The sequence below is a fragment of the Alligator sinensis genome, unplaced genomic scaffold (assembly GCF_000455745.1).
Source record: "Alligator sinensis unplaced genomic scaffold, ASM45574v1 scaffold781_1, whole genome shotgun sequence".
Lineage (NCBI taxonomy): Eukaryota > Metazoa > Chordata > Crocodylia > Alligatoridae > Alligator > Alligator sinensis.
Window position 1 is genome coordinate 3,581,707 of NW_005841845.1, and position 17,068 is coordinate 3,598,774.

At 47.1% G+C, this 17,068-nt stretch overlaps 1 protein-coding gene across 4 annotated transcripts in view; it reads right to left on the reverse strand.

Annotated features, from left to right (window-relative positions):
- AKR1A1 (aldo-keto reductase family 1 member A1) overlaps positions 1–17,068 on the reverse strand; it is a 30,772-nt gene that overhangs the window by 5,698 nt on the left and 8,006 nt on the right. For all 4 annotated transcript variants that reach the window (XM_006015774.3, XM_025206623.1, XM_025206627.1 and 1 more), the window contains exons 3-8: positions 11,232–11,351; positions 9,252–9,403; positions 6,384–6,579; positions 4,375–4,574; positions 2,403–2,475; positions 903–989 (exon numbers count right to left, since the gene is read on the reverse strand). In XM_006015774.3, the coding sequence (XP_006015836.2) occupies positions 903–989; positions 2,403–2,475; positions 4,375–4,574; positions 6,384–6,579; positions 9,252–9,403; positions 11,232–11,351 (828 nt within the window). The remainder of the gene's footprint in view (positions 1–902; positions 990–2,402; positions 2,476–4,374; positions 4,575–6,383; positions 6,580–9,251; positions 9,404–11,231; positions 11,352–17,068) is intronic.

The window sequence follows — 17,068 nt, forward strand, 5'->3', positions numbered from 1 at the left end:
ACGTGGGAGGAATGACCGGAGAGGCAGGAGAACTAGGGAGAAACAGGTATCAACGGGAAAAAGGAAAGCCAAGATTTCTAAGAGGAGAGTACACCAGCCAGGGTTGAAAGCAGTAAACATGTAAAAGGGAGAAAAGATAGAGTACAAAACCCAATCAAGAGATCATTAGAGAGGTATCAGAGACAGCAGGCTCAGCGGAGCAGAGGCAACGGGACTCCCGGAGCCGGAGAAGAGGAGCTTGTAGCAACGGTTGCACCCAGTATGTTCAATGAGTTTAGAAAAGTGAGAAATAAGGGAGAAGGGTTTATAGCAACCGAGGTAGGTATAGCAGCGGTTGTTTTTAAAGAACAAGGAAGACCGTAGCATAATTCTACCTCAAGGGGAGCAAACTTGAGGAGCAATGAGAAGAGATCCAAAGCCAGACAGGAATCAGGTCTGCATCGGTAAAAGGATCAGCGTGGAGAAGCAGCAAGAATCATTGGTCTCAAAAGAAGGAAGTGGTGCTGGGGAGGGAAAGAGGGCAGCTTTTCTTCAATAATCCACCTCCAGGGATTGTGCAGAAACCAGCACCCCTTCCTTTGGCTCTTCCTACCCTAGCCAAAGCCAGCTGACTTTCCCTCAGCTTTCTACAGCACCTTGGGCAAGCTGTAGGAACGGAGGACACTAAAACTCACGAATTTCACACATGCTCCAGGTTCCCCACCTAGCCCTATGCAACTCCGGCACCAATCTTTATTTAAAATGCTCTCCAGCTTTGTTACCCTAAGATCAAGTGTTTTGTCCATGCACAGTCCCGACGAGCAATGGCAAAAGGCAGGAAGACCTGCAAGAAGCACATATCGTATATGCACGTGTGCACACGGGGCTTCGACCGTCAGAAGAAAACAGGAAAATGAAGTTACCGTAACCATCGGCACAATATAACGCCAGTTTTTATTCAGGCTACTGATGGAGCGCATCTCTTCCTCGGTGAGGCTGAAGTCAAACACCTAAAACAAAGAGTGAAGACATTTTTTCTAAAGCGGCGGTTTCCAATCGTAGTTGTTTCTGAACTTTGCCACCCGGCTTTGTTACGCTCCTAACCATTCCTGCCAACCGCCCTCTGCCCTGATCTTCTCTAGGGAATGCAGAAATAGATAGCTGGCTTTGCAGCAGGGAGGTTCGCATCTGCGTGCCTTAACAAATCGGAGAACAACTCGAAATCGGAGCACAGACCCGGGGCTTTGAAACCACTCCAAAATGCCATCCGGAGACACGAGCAACGGCAACCGCCTTTTTCAAAGAAAGGACACAAAGGAACAGGAGGCTGGACTCATTGAAGTTGTAATTGTTGAACATTCCTGTCTGGACTGTAAAAGTAAAGCCTCGGGGCAGCATCGGAGAGTCTAATGATTACATTTAAATCCAAAGAAAAGTCAAATTCAACGTAGCATGTGAAATAATATCGACAAGAATAACCACGCTGGAAGCTGCAAACTTGAGAGCGCTCCGACCCCCTGATTTCACGTCCCAGGAACTACCACAAGCCATCAATTGGCATAGGGAGCAAAACCGTGATAGTGTTAGACTAAGAATTAAGGGTCCCATTTAGGGGGACCGTAAACGGTAAACGTAATGGAACCAAGTCAGGCTTTCCCCTCCGCTCGTGTATTCATTTAAATTAGTTGAGCCAACTCAACAAAAACTTTAGATAGAGGCCTAAACTTTGAGGTCTTTACTCAGAGTTGACTCTTCAGCCTTTCCCGGTATCCAACAGCAAACTTATACAGAAGTCAAAATCCTGGGGGCCATCCTGGTGAATAAATGCTTCATAGTGCACCAAATCCAGTTCCCAGCTGCTCTAGACTGGACTCAATACAGCTTCATTCTGCTTAATGGCATTGCTCAATATTTCCACCAGTGTCATTAGCATTTGCCTTAATATGAAAGAGAGCTGAATGATCAGACCCTCTTTTTTTTACTTATCTATCCATGAGTACGATCTAAGAATCGGAGGCAGAAAGACCTGCATCCAGACAGAGTTATTAACTCTAACTCTCAGTAATTTCTGAAGTGAAATACACTCTCTCTGTTTTAATCTGGAGCAGGAGAGGAGTATCTTTAAAATTACACTTCTACTACAGCTAGTCCAGCTATGGCGAGACCACAAATGGCGAGATCAATTTATTTGAAAAGCAAGTGCTTGCTGATAAAGCCTTTTTGTTGCTCGAAACTCAGATGAATGTATTTTGCTTCTGTATCTCAACACCAATGCCTGCAGTGCTGATCGTAAGTCATGGGCTCGGCAGCCTGGTTTGCTGTTATGCAGTTGTGAACTCTTAGGTCTCCCCCACAGAAAAGCATTGCTGATCCCTGCGCCTCACTCAACATCCTCTCTTCGAAAGAAGGGGGCAAGCTCTCACCTGGCGATTCTGCAGGATGCGGGCAGGGGTGACGCTCTTGGGAATGGTAACCACATTACGCTGGGCTTGCCACCTGGTAACACGGGAGAAAGAGAAAGACCTTAATTTCTACACACGCAGCCCAATCTGCCCTAGCCCCGCCAGCTCTCTGCTTCTCTGGGCCGCAGCATTCAAGTGTCTGTACACGCGGCTGTGACAGCCAGAACCAGAGGGGTTAATAAGCAATAATGCGTGCTTCTCGGAGGCATTTGGTATTTTGCCTAAATAGGTAATATTAGTTAATATAAGCTTGTAGGTTTGTAAACTGCAAATGTAACTTGTCTGCCGTAAGTTTAACCAAAATGATAAATTAACTGTTCATGGAACTGACTGGGCCCCAGAGGCAAAGCTGTCGCTGTGAGATTAGCCAGCCTAACGGGTTTTTGCTCAGGGTTCAGCCTTAGCGATAAAAACAGAATCTAACTGCTTGGCACACCCAATACATTCCAAGAAAGCATATTCAATTAAAGCCTAAAAGAGGTTGGGATTTAGGCGGAGCAATGTCAACTTCAAACCTAAAGGTGCTGCATCATAATTTGCTTATTAGATAAACCCGAGTCCGCGCAGTAACCTTTTATGATCATTTTAACACCTTTCAGTCCCATAGGGTAACAGCTATAAGGCAATATTGTGAGTGGTCTTGAGGCCAACAGATTAACATAAGACTAAGTATAACAAACACATGCATCAAGTAGCCAGCAGGAAGGAGGGACCAGAACAGTCATTTCTGTCCCATGCCCGGACCCCAGACTCCCGGTGTGAGTGAAGATCAGATCCTGAGCAAGGCACCTTCCCCGGTAATCCCTCTGACAGCGTCGATCATCAGGGACGCCTGACTGCACTGGAATCACTTGGCGCGCACCTGGCATTGAGGGACTATCAATAAGTTGCCAACCCATGTCTGTCTATTTGTTGTTTTGAACAGCCCGGTGTGGCTAATACCCTCGCAGTGCCCAGTTGGCCTGTGACAGATTGATCTATCTATCTACCTGTTATTATTATCTGTTGTGATTATTTACTATTAGCTCGGATAAGTTTTTCTACCAAGAACAAACCTGGGAGAATTCTCCCCGATTATCTGACTGTGTGTACACACAGCCTGCGCTCCCTCAGAAAGGTGTGTGTGCCATCTCCTTTTACCATGGGGACCTTCAGTCCCTTTTGGGGGGTCCGACATGGTTATCATTATCAAACCGAAGCAGGGCAAACTTGTCACTGAGCTGATTAATCTATAAGAAGAGTTAAATACACACACCCATCTTTCATAGGTGGCTGCTACTTTTTGATTGTTTAGCTTTGAGATGTTTGATATACAGATATAATCAAATCTGCTACTTTTTGATCGTTCAGCTTTGAGATGTTTAATATATCTATACATCAAACGCCTCAAAGTTGAGCCGCCAAGAAGTAGCTGCCACTTATGAAAGCTTCAACTCAAGGCACTGCACAGGGTCAAAACAGAAAGTCTGTGGGGGAGTCAGGAAAAGAGGCCAAATCTCTTTAGCCCTTGTCCAAAGGCTTGAACAGAAGAGCCTGTCCTTCCACCAGCTGCCTAACCAACCCCGACCCCAGATCTCTGCTGTTGTGACTGGAACCAGGGGGGACAAAGGATCAAACAAAGTTGACTGCAAGACGTTGATCCTATTCCAGACATAGCCAAATACCTTTACTTCCTTCTGATGAGCTTCCATGACTCTCAGAAGAAACTCAGAAGGATGAAAAACCCTATGTTACGCTACGGAGGGTGCAAAGGAGAGAAAAAATGGTTGGCCAATTAGACTAGATCTAAGTTATAATGAAATGAGGTGGCTTTAGTCCTCTTCAGAATGATGATTTTCTACCGACAGGAAAAGCAACTAGCTTCTTTAATTATTGCCACTTGCTTCAGCAGGGTCTAGTCAGAGCACTGCCCTCTCCCCCAGGTGTTGGTTACCTGAGGATGATCTGAGCTGGTGATTTGCCATATTTTTCTGCCAATGTCTTGATCCCAGGTTCTTCCAGAAGCACGGGCTCGTCAGGGTGCTTCCACATTCGATCAGGGGAGCCCAGGGGGCTGTATGCAGTGACGACCAGCCCCTTTTTATGACAGTGAGCTATCAGCTCGTTCTGGGCTAGGTAGGGATGACACTCCACCTGTTAAAGCAGCAGTCAGTGAACACCCGGCCAGCCAGCCTCAACACAGCATTGCAGTAAATTGAAGGTTAGGTACACAGGGAAGAATATCATCATCATCACCGCAACCACCCTAATCAAAATTGATTGTGAGGAACTCTGTGATATTACAACTCACAAATCAAGAGAAACCAGAAGTTAACTCATGGTCTAGCACAGCGGTTTTCAACCTTTATACATTTGCAGACCCCTAAAAAGTTTTGAATGGAGGTGTGGACCCCTTTGGAAATTTCGAATGGAGGTGTGGATCTCTTTGAATTGTAAGTGTGGGTATTCACATACTTTTGATTGATCATATTTGACCCCTTTGACATAGTCTGTGGGCCCCCAGGAGTCCACAGACCACAAGTTGAAAACCACTGGTTTAGCAGATCATGGCAAATTCATATTCTTGCCTTAGCCTGAAAAACACCGTGTCTAGCTCCACTACACACTTCCAGCACCCATCAAAATGCATTTATTGAATAGCACTCCATCTTACAGTGTACAAATCCAAACTCTCTGGAAACCCGGTTAGAAAAAGGAGCTCAGCCAGCACGTAGCAAAGTAAAGAGAGGTCATGATGCATTTCCAAAACTCTAGGGGAGTGAACAGGTTCCCCCAAATCTTATTTACTATGAAATCTAGAGCTTCATGACCAGAGCCCCAAATAATCAAATAACATAGTAGTCTTCCATGGTCACATGGGTCGATATAGAGCACTTTTTAAATGCGTTCAAAGAAAGCAAAAGCACCACTATGCAATTTATATTCTCGGCACAAACAGCCGTGCTGTCCAGGCGATGGACCAGGACCATGGGTACACACCTATGCTTGCGGCCAACCTGCTTTCAGTACCGTCTGCTGAGGCGATGCTGACTTGTCTGCAGTGTTAGCCAGCGCAGGCGAGGCCGTCTTTCCAGGGATTCATTCCTACCGTCTATACCATGATGCTTTGGAAAGACATCATGATCTTTTAAAATCCCACTTGAACTTGAGGGCTGCGTCAGCCATTTGTTATGAAGAAATCCTAATCGGGGTATTAAGGACTCCACAGCTGGTAGCTGATCAAAACCTGTGCCTGTCCAGAAGGCTGCAACCGTTGTGTTACTTTTGGTTTTTTCAGAGGAGGACCTGGTTGCTCTGATCCACGCTTCTGACACTTCGAGATTTCTGCATCTCCAGTGGAGTCTATGTGAAGTTATTTCACACACCCCGCCAAGGGGTACTGGCATAAAATGCAGGCATTTGCACACCTAGCAGAGTTTTTCCCACTGTGAATACAAAACACCGGTGCTCCACAATGTGCACCAGCTCTCTACAGCCTCCTAGTTAAAGCACGATGTTAGCTCTGACCTGAAAAGCCCTAAGTGGACCCTCCTATCTATCAGAGGGATCCTCCTATGCTATGCACTGGGACCCTCCTAGCACAGAGATGACCTTCCTCCTTATCCCTACAGACGTGGCCAGCTGAACTGAAGCTACACAGTTAGACAGATATCCCAAAGGCGAAACTCTATCATCTCTATTTAGCCAAGCCGGCATGGAGAGCTCAAAGGCCACAGACTTAAACGCTCTCCCAGGGAAGTTCTCCAGCATGAGAAGCTCTTATATCAAGCACGGATGGGGCTCGCTCCTCTTTGAGGCTTCCCCTGCATTGCTATGCTGGTGCCAGCGCCTGCACCGCTGCGGGAATGCACCACAGGCTACGTGTGCTCAACATATAACGACGAGCTAGCACTTCTTCCCTCGCCCAACGTGCATAAAAAGGGACTCTCCTCCTTGTCTCACCTGTAGCACAGCGGGCTTGATTGTGGCCATGCTGAGGATGTCATCAATCTGACGGCTGTTGAAGTTGGACAGCCCAATAGCCTTCACAAGGCCTTTCTCTACCAGCTTTTCCATAGCCTTCCAGGTCTCCTTGTAGTCAACGTAGTCAAAACGCATCATGCCATCAGGGTTCTTGGGGAAGAGATTATCTCCTCGCCTACGGCATTAAAAACACAGTTTCTATCACTGCAATTGTTCAGTAAAAGAAGCGTTTGTCCAAATTCTTGTAGCAGACCAATGCATGCGTTACAAGGTCCTGTCGGAGGTGAGGTTACCTTTGACTCAAGCATATGGAAAACTGATTTGCATCTTGTGCGTTTCGTATTTCAACTAATTTGCCAAAAGATCGTTACCTCTAGCAGAGCTGGATGTAACACCAAGATAGCCAAGATACACTCTGCAACCGTTCCCCCTGACTTTCATTTCAGGAAAGCATCAGACTGAAACAGAGACTCTTCAGCAAGACTCAGGTCGTCTTTTGAGATTGCTCCAGGGCGCTGAGGGCAAGACTAAACTGCGTCCTAGGTGTCAGTGGGAATAGGTTTGAAATCTCACCTTGCTGCCTCTGGGTTAGGAGTGTTTCCAGTTTAGTCCTACAGACCCACATACACACACAGAGCATCTAAGAGTGCCTGGACACACACAAGACATTGCAGAAAGCATATCATTGGTCTCTGAGGCATGCAAACTGGGATGGGAACCTTTAGGACATAACTGCACCCACCCACTTGCTCCCACTCCGTACACCCCGAACAGCATAAAACGTAATATAGCCGCTTTCTGGTGCGCTGAAAGTGTGCTTTCTAACAGCAGCACGGGACCACTAACCCAGGCATCGGGTTGCCATGCTTCCTTACATTACCCCAGCTGAAAAACAAGGGATTGTGAAAAGTGGCAGGAGGACTGAGTTCTTGCTTATACAAATAGTAGGCTTAGCACCAAAAAAAAATTTTTTAAAAAATAACCTTCCGAGATCACGCATGGGAAAAGCAGAAGCACAGGAGAGCAGAAATGAACTGCAAGCAGGTTTTTGCTGCTAGATTTGTGTATTGCAATGAGGGTTTAAATCTCGAGACCTATCGACATTGTGGTTTTAACTAAAAGCATGAATTTTAGTTCCTATTCAGAGAAAGCCCATTAGCTCAGCTTCCCCATGACCATCAGCTGAACATGAGGCAGTGTGCTCTTGTTGCAAGAAAGGACATCAATATACTGGGTTATATGCACAGGAATGCGACCTGCAAACCAAGGGAAGCAATCCTGCCACCCTACTCAGCACTTGCGAGGCATCACTTGGACTCCTGCGTCCCTCCACATGTCCAGCAGAGAGCAACAACAATAATTAGGGGCCTGGGGGGGAAAGACTTTCAAGGAAGGGCTGAAAGAACTCGGGTTACTCAAATATCTACAGGGTGGTTAGAGAGAGAATGGAGACGGGCTCTTCTCTGTGGCTGCCGAGAGCAACGGCCTCAAGCTGCAGCAGAGAAAATTAAGGTTGGAGATGAAGGGGAACTTTCTGACCCTGAGGGTGGTCAAGCATTGGAACAGGAGGCCTAAATCTCCATCCCTGGACATTTTCAAGAGCAGGTTGGACAGACACTTGTCTGGGATGGGTTAGTCAGGGATAATCCTGCCTGGAGCAGGGGCTAAACTAGATGATCTTGCAAGGTCTCTTGCAGCTCCACTTTCCTATGATCCTATTGCGAGCCATATACGTATCGGGAAGACTCCTCTAAAGGACCAAATCTCTCTCAGAGGATTAAGTCTTGCTCAGCTGATAATACCCAGGGGCCATTGAGGAGCCAGTCCAAACTAGTCCTCAGAGGTCCACAGAAAAGAGAAGTTTCCCCCAAATTTTCAGCCTTTTGTGTAGCAACATCTCCCCTGAGAATAGTCATCCTCCTCCCCTCGGCCTGAGGGCAGCACAGCTAGACTTCCCACGGATCGCCCGTTCTGCAACCCTGAGACGCAAGACAGAGACAAAGAAGTTTGATTTAAAAAAAAGAAGTTAAACTAAATGAAACTTGCACCTTGTACTTTCTTATATTCCCTAGTTATTGGTGATAAACGTGTTTGGGTTGTCTATGAATGGTTTCCTACTCTTTTATCAAAAGAGGGAATTCAAGGGCGTGACAACCGGTTAACTGGCCAGTCGCCTATTAATATCCATGGGGCAACAGAAGTAAATATGCAATGGGAGGGGAACGAGAACTTCCTCTGCTGTTACCTCCTCCTGTCTTACAGCTGCCAGGATATAAATGTCATGGTAGGTCACGCTTACAGCACTTGCTCACGGTGCATGATTAAGCATTTTATCCAATCCGGTCATAAATGTTAATACTTGGCTCCTGTTGCTTCCACCAATAGATCTCAATGGTATTGATCTCCTTTGTAAAGGGCTTGCATCATATTTGACAGGCAGTGAAAGAAGGCACAGAGAGATGAAGCAACTTGGCCCAGGTTACCCAGCAGATCAGCAGCAAAACCAGGAACAGGACCCAGATCTTCTGGGTCGCAATCCCAGTGACCTAGGGGGACGATGGCACAACCTGACAGATTTTACGTTTGGAAAAGATTTCCTTTATAATGGCCCAGATTCTCATCTGGAATAAAACAGCACAACTTCACTCAAGTCAGTAAAAGCACATATCAATCTGCAGTGGAGGAGCACCCTAACCCGGGCATCCTCAGGTCAGCCCTACTAACCACAAGGCAACAGCTGCATCAAGGACTGCACAGCTGCAGGGAAAGAAATCTGCATTTATAATCAGGCGGCCTATAGCGCTGCAAGGCCCCCATCGCCCCGTTCTCTTCCCAGGAAGAACTCACTCGAAGGCATGTGGCCAGTGAATGAGGTACAGGTCCAGGTAATCCAGTTGCAAATCTTTCAGAGATTTCTTTAGAGCTGGCTCCACATCCTCTGGGTGATGCTTCGTATTCCATAGCTTTGATGTCACAAATAGCTCATCCCTTTTAATGAGCTTAGAAAGAGAAGCAGAGGGGGAAGGAAAAAGAAAAAAAAAAATCAAATTATTGGCACAGCTCACATCAAAGACAATGTAAATGCAGTGAAAGGCACTGGCCAGAAGGAGACACGTCCACAGCAGCTCCTCAGACAGAGAACCACTAGATTTTAAATTTAGAGGGGGTAGTGTTGAAACCTATGACCTGTATACCCAAAGAAGCGTGGGATAGAGAATGAGAAGAAAAATAAGATTTTACATGGAAATATCTGAGTCTCTCCTCCATTCCCCAACATTTCTAGTAACGTTCAAAATGTCTGGGGAGCCACGCACGTCTCCAAGTTCTCCACAGCGAATCTCTTCTGCACTAAGTGCAACCTGGTTTTTTGTCCTGTGTTATCCCCATATACAAATGTGGCCAAAACAGGCATTAGAGCCATTATTCAGCTACAGACGGCCAAAGGGGATAGACTATTTAATTGACTCCAGTATAAGTTAGGTTATTCATGTATTTCTGTTTCACGAGTCCCGTTTCTGACCCTCAGCTAGCTTCTGTAGTTACTGTGCTCGGCTACAGGCACTATTTCCAGCGGGATGCGTACCGAGAGCATTTCACATGGAAAGAAGGTAGGAAAAATACTAAAAAACCATAATTCACAACTTTTTCTACTTGGCTCTTCGTTAGGGCAAGAAGTATTCCTAATGCACTGCACGCCTGCCAAGAACCCAGAACTTTAAACAGATGTAAAAAGGAAGGCAATTCAATACCTGCAAAGACACAAGTAAACTAGGAAGGGTCAGCAGCGGGCATGGACAAATGAATAAACTGCAGGAGCTAAAAAGAAGTAGGTGGGGGCTCATACGTACCAGCTGCCCCTTGACAGAGGTCTACGAGCACGGTCTACCCCGGGGAAAGCAAAATCTAAACTGCAGCAGGTAGGTCCTCAGTGGAGGAGGACTAAATCCTGGCCCCACTGAAGACAACGAGGGTTTTGGCTTTGACTTTATTTTAGCCAGGATTTCACCAGAAGCCTCTGCAGAGACTCTGGCTCTTATGCGCATGAGCAAGGACTATCCATTTGGGGGGGTTTTGCCTCCTCTCATCAGTCAGCTTTGTGCTTCCTAGATGAGCTGTGGCGTTCAGAAATGTTCAGAGAGTTTTAAAAGAGTACATTTTAAAAGAACAGTAGATGTTTCCTAAGTGAAAGGCTGCTCTCCCTTACACAGGTCGGTCCTGCCTGATTTTCTGTCGGGAGGTCGAGGTCGAAGAGCCACGGCCAACAGACAAGAGCTCTCTCTGGAGTTAACTCACACACGGAGGTCGTTCCAAAGCAAAGGAAGAAAGCCAGCCCGCAAGAGGATGCTTCACCTGTTCCTACAACGTTCACACTCTCCCTGTTGGGTCAAGAAGGGGAGGTCTGAGCCGAACGTTCAACATTTAGACCACCCCAAGGTGAAGCACGTTGTATTGTATTACGGCTTGTGAGCTGGAGTGACTGGCTCAAAAACAGGCCAAGATCTTCACATTTAACTCATGATTTTGAGCAGCTTTGTTTTTTGGTCACCCGAACGGAGACGACTTAAACGAGCTTCTAAAAAGCAAACAACGAACAAAAATGGCATCCTCTTTCATATGGGGCAACCTCTTGTTCCAGTGAAAATAGATAATATATAAAGAAATAACGCTTTAGCAATGTTTGCCCTGCAGAAGCACAATTCTGGGAGAGGGAATGAGAAATAAGTCAGAAATAACAAGGGAATACTTCAAATTAAGCTCCAGCATGCCATTTTTTCACAGTGCAATTGTTATTTACAGTCCAATTTATATTCACCATTCGTTTTTCACCTTATCATGCCCGATGCTCTCCTGGAAGGCATCCCCTATCTCAGCTTCATTGCTGTACGCCGCAGCACAGTCAATGTGGCAATAACCTACGCCGAGCGCATACTTCACTGCCTCCTTCACCTGCAATCAGAAACAGAGATTAACCCAGCAAAGTTCACGAGACGGCAATGTCTGTCTTGTTTTCACGAGTGACCTTTTGTGGATCTACAAAGAAAAATAAATCCTGTTAATTATAAATTCAGGCCTAGACCTGTAGTTTCAAACTTGTATTTGCAGAGACCCACCTTGGAGGTCATGAATCCTTCATAACTCTTTCCTCGCCTAGGTGTAAGAACCATGCAGGGCTAATGCTGCTAGATGCACCGAAGGGATTAGGAAGAAAATAAGTCTTCCTTGTAGGCAGGAAGAAGTCACTGGTCAACGATGTGACTTGCTGTCAAGGCATGATGCAGCTGCCCTATTCCCCTTGTGATCTAAGGTATGCCAGGAGGTGTTTGTGCTGCTCTAAAAGTACAATTCCTCCCAGTACTTCTACTGGGACCCTCTTTCCAGCCTTCAGCAGCAGCAGACAGTGCCTGCAACAGCATGATCCATACCGTGCTAGGGGAGTTATATTTGAAAACAAAACATCAGCATGAGGACTCTATCCACCTTGCTGTATTAGGATACTAGTCCTCTGCACATAGTAGCTTTTCCTATAGTTGTACTCACTTCCCATATTCCCACCTGTTCGACAATGAAGCTGCTATTGTAAGAAACAGTCTCTGTCCATAAGTGCTCTGGTGAAACGCTGGCACACACCAGGGCACGCGTGCACTCACCTGCCTGCCTCAGGTGAGCTGTGAGGCACGACACCAGAATTGGACAAGGTGGGACAGTGTCTTCTCCAAATTTTTCCAGCAGCTTTTGGTTAAGATAGAGATAAAAAATAGAATTACAAAGCCAATTATTCTAAAATAAGCAACAGACACGTGCTGACACTGTCCGCTTCTTCCAGCGATAGAAAAAAAGGTAAGACCATATTTTGTAGAATTACAGACAATGAGGGTGGGAAGGGAGCTCAGGGTTGGACATCCAGTCCAACCCCCTGCTCCAAGCAGGACCAGCCCCAAATATATCATCCCAGACAAGGCTTTGTCTACCTGGGGCTTCAAAACCTCCAAGGATGGAGACTGCACCACCTCTCTGGATGACCTGTTCCAGTCAAACCACCTATTATCTTAACTGTCCAGTGGGGAGCAAGGCCTTGACTATACATCTCTATCCTGCCCTGAATGCCAGGTCTGTTTTACGGGTTTTTGGTTGTAGTTGTGCTGGTCTGAGGACATTGGCAGACAAGGTTCTTTGGGTAGATGTGATATCTTTTATTAGACCAACTGAATAATTGGAAAAAGTTCTTTGCAAACTTTCAGCTTTTGCTACCCAGGAGAACGTTCACAATCTTTTCTCCAATGCCTGATGAAGGGTGTTTGTGCCCGAAAGCTTGCAATTAAAGACATTTTTTTGTGAAAATCTTGTTGGTCTAATAAAAGATATCATCTTTACTATGAGTCCTGATTGCCTTTTGCAAGCTTTTAGGTGCAATCATCCTTCTTCAGACATAGGAAGTCTGCTGTTCTGAGACTCCAAGGAATGAAAGAAGCTGAAAGTGTGGCAGGATGTCAGTGCGAATGTAAATAGGTGGAAATTAGGAAAACAAAAAGGTAGAGCAGGGAAGAGAGGGGCGTGGAAAGGGGGGGAAAAAAGCCAAAGGTGAGTAAAGGAGAGTCTACAGTAGTCATTTTCCAAGGCTGAAAAGAGGCTGTCTTAGAAAAGGTAACTAGCTGGAAATTAGGAAGACAACGGGCAATAAAGGAGGGGGAGGGGAAGAAAAGGGTACAAGGTCAGGTCAGGCAAGTACCTGGTGAATCAGATATCTGGCAGGTTGTAATGTGTCATAAATCCAGGGTCTACATTGAGTCCATGATTTTTTTTGGATCCAGTAGATCTAGGAAGTGAAGTTCGTAGGCTCATCTGCGAAAGGTGTTTTGTAAGTTCCCTTTGAGGGTTAGAACCGAGAGACCCACAAACACGAGAAATGCACAGACACGGGAACCCTGGCGGACTTATCATTTCCAACCACGGAGCCCCGACAGAAGAAATACTGGTTTCATCGAGTCCATCCTAAAACCGCTCATCACCCAAAGATGCAGCAGATTTCCTGCAAAAATGCAAAAACATAAACCACCTTCCCAGCAATGCCCCCCTAGCCACCATGGATGGCACTAGCTTACACACCAACATCCCACACCAGGATGGCATCCAAGCCTGCCTCGCATATCTACAACAGCACGATTACAACTCGGAGTACAGCCCTACCCACATCTACCCAACGACCTTGGTCTGGTTTAACAAGTGGCAAAGAAGGAGCCTTTAAAGTTAAGACAGGCTTTCGTAGCGCTGACAGGGACACTGTTTCTGTGGATGGAAACATCACTTCAGCCTTGCCTTTTTAGATCAGGATTGACTGTTCATTTAACCGACTCTGTACAGGACCGGGCACAACGGGGCCCTGATCTCAGCTGCGGAGTATCCCTGTACAAGAGGAAACAATTTCCACAGAGGAGACCGTGATGATTCAAGAAAAAACACACAGAGTTTCTTTCAACTCATCCATCAAAGCACCAGCATTTCACATGGCAAAGCTGGCAAAACAAGTAATACTAAGTGAAGATAACCGGTGGTCCAGTTTACCCTGCAGACCAGAATTAAAAGAAAAATGCAGCTGGGAGGAGAGGCTGTGACCCCCGCCAGATTTGTTTCAGCTGCTGGAAGAAAAAGCAAAGCCAGACACAGGATATTTTCACTAAAGCCTTTGGCACTTTGAGAGAAAAGTTGGAGGCTGAAGGCCAATTTCCCTGAGCCACAGTGACAAAGCACATTTCCAGCATGATGGCAAAAAGGTCTCCCTTCCTCTGTACAGGCAATGTGTACTTTCACTATGACGAAGAGTTTTCTGTTGAAGAGTTACTATAAACAGGCCAGTTATTGTGAAATCTCTCTTGAGGCCTGATAAAGCTACATGCAATCTAATTATGCCCCCCACTCCCAATCTACATTCATAGGAGTCATGGAACTGAAGCATCACTCTGAGGAGGACCCAGAAATCATCCTGTAGTACAGGTCTTCAATCACCTGTATAGACTGATGGTCCAAAAAACCCCCTCCAAAATGTAGTTTGTTTCCTGTCCCCCTTTCCATGAGTCACAGATAAGGAGGGTGGAAGGGAGCTCAGGAGTCGCATCCAGTCCAACCCCGGCTCAAGGCAGGACCAGCCCCAGCTGCATCATCCCAGCCACGGCTTTGGAGGTTTTTGAAGCCTGGCTTGACAAGGATGGAGACTCCCCCACCTCTCTGGGTACCCTGCTCCAGTGTTTCACCACCCTCCTCGTGAGAATTTTTTTCCTAATATCCAACCTCAACTTCCCTTGCTGCAACTGGAGCCCATTGCTCCTTGTCCTGCCATCTGCCCCCACTGAGACCAGACCTACTCCATCCTCTTTGCAGCCCCCCTGCAGGGAGGTGAAGGCTACTATTCAATCCTCCGTGGTCTTCTCTTCTCCAGACTCAATCAGCCCAGTTCCCTCCGCCTCTCCTCACCAGTCATGCCCCCAGCCCCACAAGCATTTTCCTTGCCCTCCACTGGACTCTCTCCAATGTGTCCACATCCCTTCTGTAGTGGGGGCCCACAGCTGGACACAGCACTCCAGATGTGGCCTCCCCAGTGCTGAATAGAGGGGAAGGATCACTTTCCTTGACCCGCTGGCAATGCTCCTGCCAATGCAGCCCAGGATGCCGGTCACCTTCTTGGCACCACGGGCACACTGCTGGCTCCTGCCCAGCTTCTTGTCCCCTGTCCCCCCTGCTGCAATAGCTTCTATTAAGACGGAAGGACAGAAAGCAGGAAGGTCATTCTCAATAATTGCTAATCAGGATTTAAGGCAGGACCGAATATGAGGCTGGTCTGATTGTGACATTTTAAGAGCCGTGACAGCCAGGCCTCAGCTTTCAGCAAGCAGTGCCTAAGGACGCGATACTGTAAGCATGACTCTGCAAGACAGCCCGACACTGGGGTGTAGTCTCTTGACAGCGTGCTTACGTTTCCAGGGCCGATAAATCAGGATCGGTCATTTAGCCGTGTGTAAATCGGCAGGGCATTTGCATGTGTTCCCTATTCTGCCACCAGACGCAGTCCAGCTGGAGACAATGGGTCTTTGTTCCATTCAAAAAACAAGTTTCTGAGAGTTAGGAAGGTTTCCAGGTCTGCTCAAGAGGGTTTTTAAAGCATGCAAGAGACGTTTCTAACCAATAAACTAATGGTAACTGAGAAAAGAAGAGTATTTGTATTAACAGGGTGCTTTCTGCTGTCTGCCCGCACCGGTGTAAAGTAAATGCATGAATGCATGCAATGAAAGGATGAATGCATGCAATGAAAGGAAAGCTGTTTAACAGAACGAGCAGCGGTGTGGTCAGAGTAACAGGCATGCCAAAAAACCGGTTTGACAGGAGTAGCGAGACAGTCGAATGCCTCACAGCTCAGAGCTGTCTGCGGCTATCAAGGAAGGCAGAGCTTAGGGATCCTGCAGAGCTTTCCAAACCAAGCCTGCTCATGCCACGGCTGTTAAGCCCATGTTGCAAGGGGGGGTCAAGTGAGACCAAGCGGTCAAGTGCTGTGTCCAAGGCTATGGTTCTCAACCGTTGTAGCCAAGGCACCTCTCCATCGCTTCTTGGAAGTAGCAGGACCCCGGTTGGGAGCTGCAGAGGTGGACTCCAGCAAGTGGGTGCCAGGTGAGGGTTGCACGCGCAGGACTTCACCCTAGTGTGCTCTTTTCCCACCATTGGCTCCCTCCCTACCCAGTCTGGGCCCGTGGGGGCAAATATGGTCCCTGGGCACCCAGCTCAATGGCTTCCTTCTTGGCATAAGGACTGGGCACTGAGGCACCCTTGGCAGGATCTCACCGCACGGCATGCTGGTTGAGAATCACTGGCCAAGATCACCATCAGTCAACAGCAGATCTGGGAACAGAGCCTAGAAGTCCCAGCTTGTTACAGGGCCCATTATTAGACATGCCATCTGCCAGTTCCCTTCAGAAACCGAGAGATTTATATCCTCCCAAACGTAGCAGCATTGAGGCATCTAAATCGCCTCTTCTGCATTGCTCCACGTCAGGCAACTTTTGCCAGGTCTGAATACATTCAGGCCAGCAGGGCCGGATGAACTTCATCCCACGGTACTGAAGGAAATGGCAGAGGAGATCTCGGGGTGCTTTGCAATGATCTTCACATAGGCATGGGAGATGGGACAGGGACCAGAGGACTGGAAAAAGGACCAACGTAGTGCCCTTCTTTAAAAAAAGGCAAAAAAAAAAAAAGACGACCTGGGGAGGTGCAGGACAGTTAGCCTCACCTCAATACCTGGGAAGCTACCGAAGCATTTCCGTAAGGAAGGACATTTAAGCGTCTGGAGGAGGAAAGGCTGATCACAACCAGCCAGCAATGACTTATGAAGAACAAATGGTATCAAACACACGATCCCCTTCTTGGACAAGATGACTGCTTGGCTGGATGATGGAAACGCTGTGGATATCATGTACCTGGACTTCAGCAAGGCTTTAGACAAGGTCCCGCGTGCCCTTCTCATGAACAAATTGGAGAAATGTGGGCTGGACAAAACTATTACAAGGTGGAGAGACGACTGGCTCAACAGGTGCAAGCAGAGGGTAATTATCAACGGGTCCGTGGCAGAAGGGCAGGAGGGTTCAAGTGGAGCCCCACAGGAGTCTGTCCCGGGTCCGGGG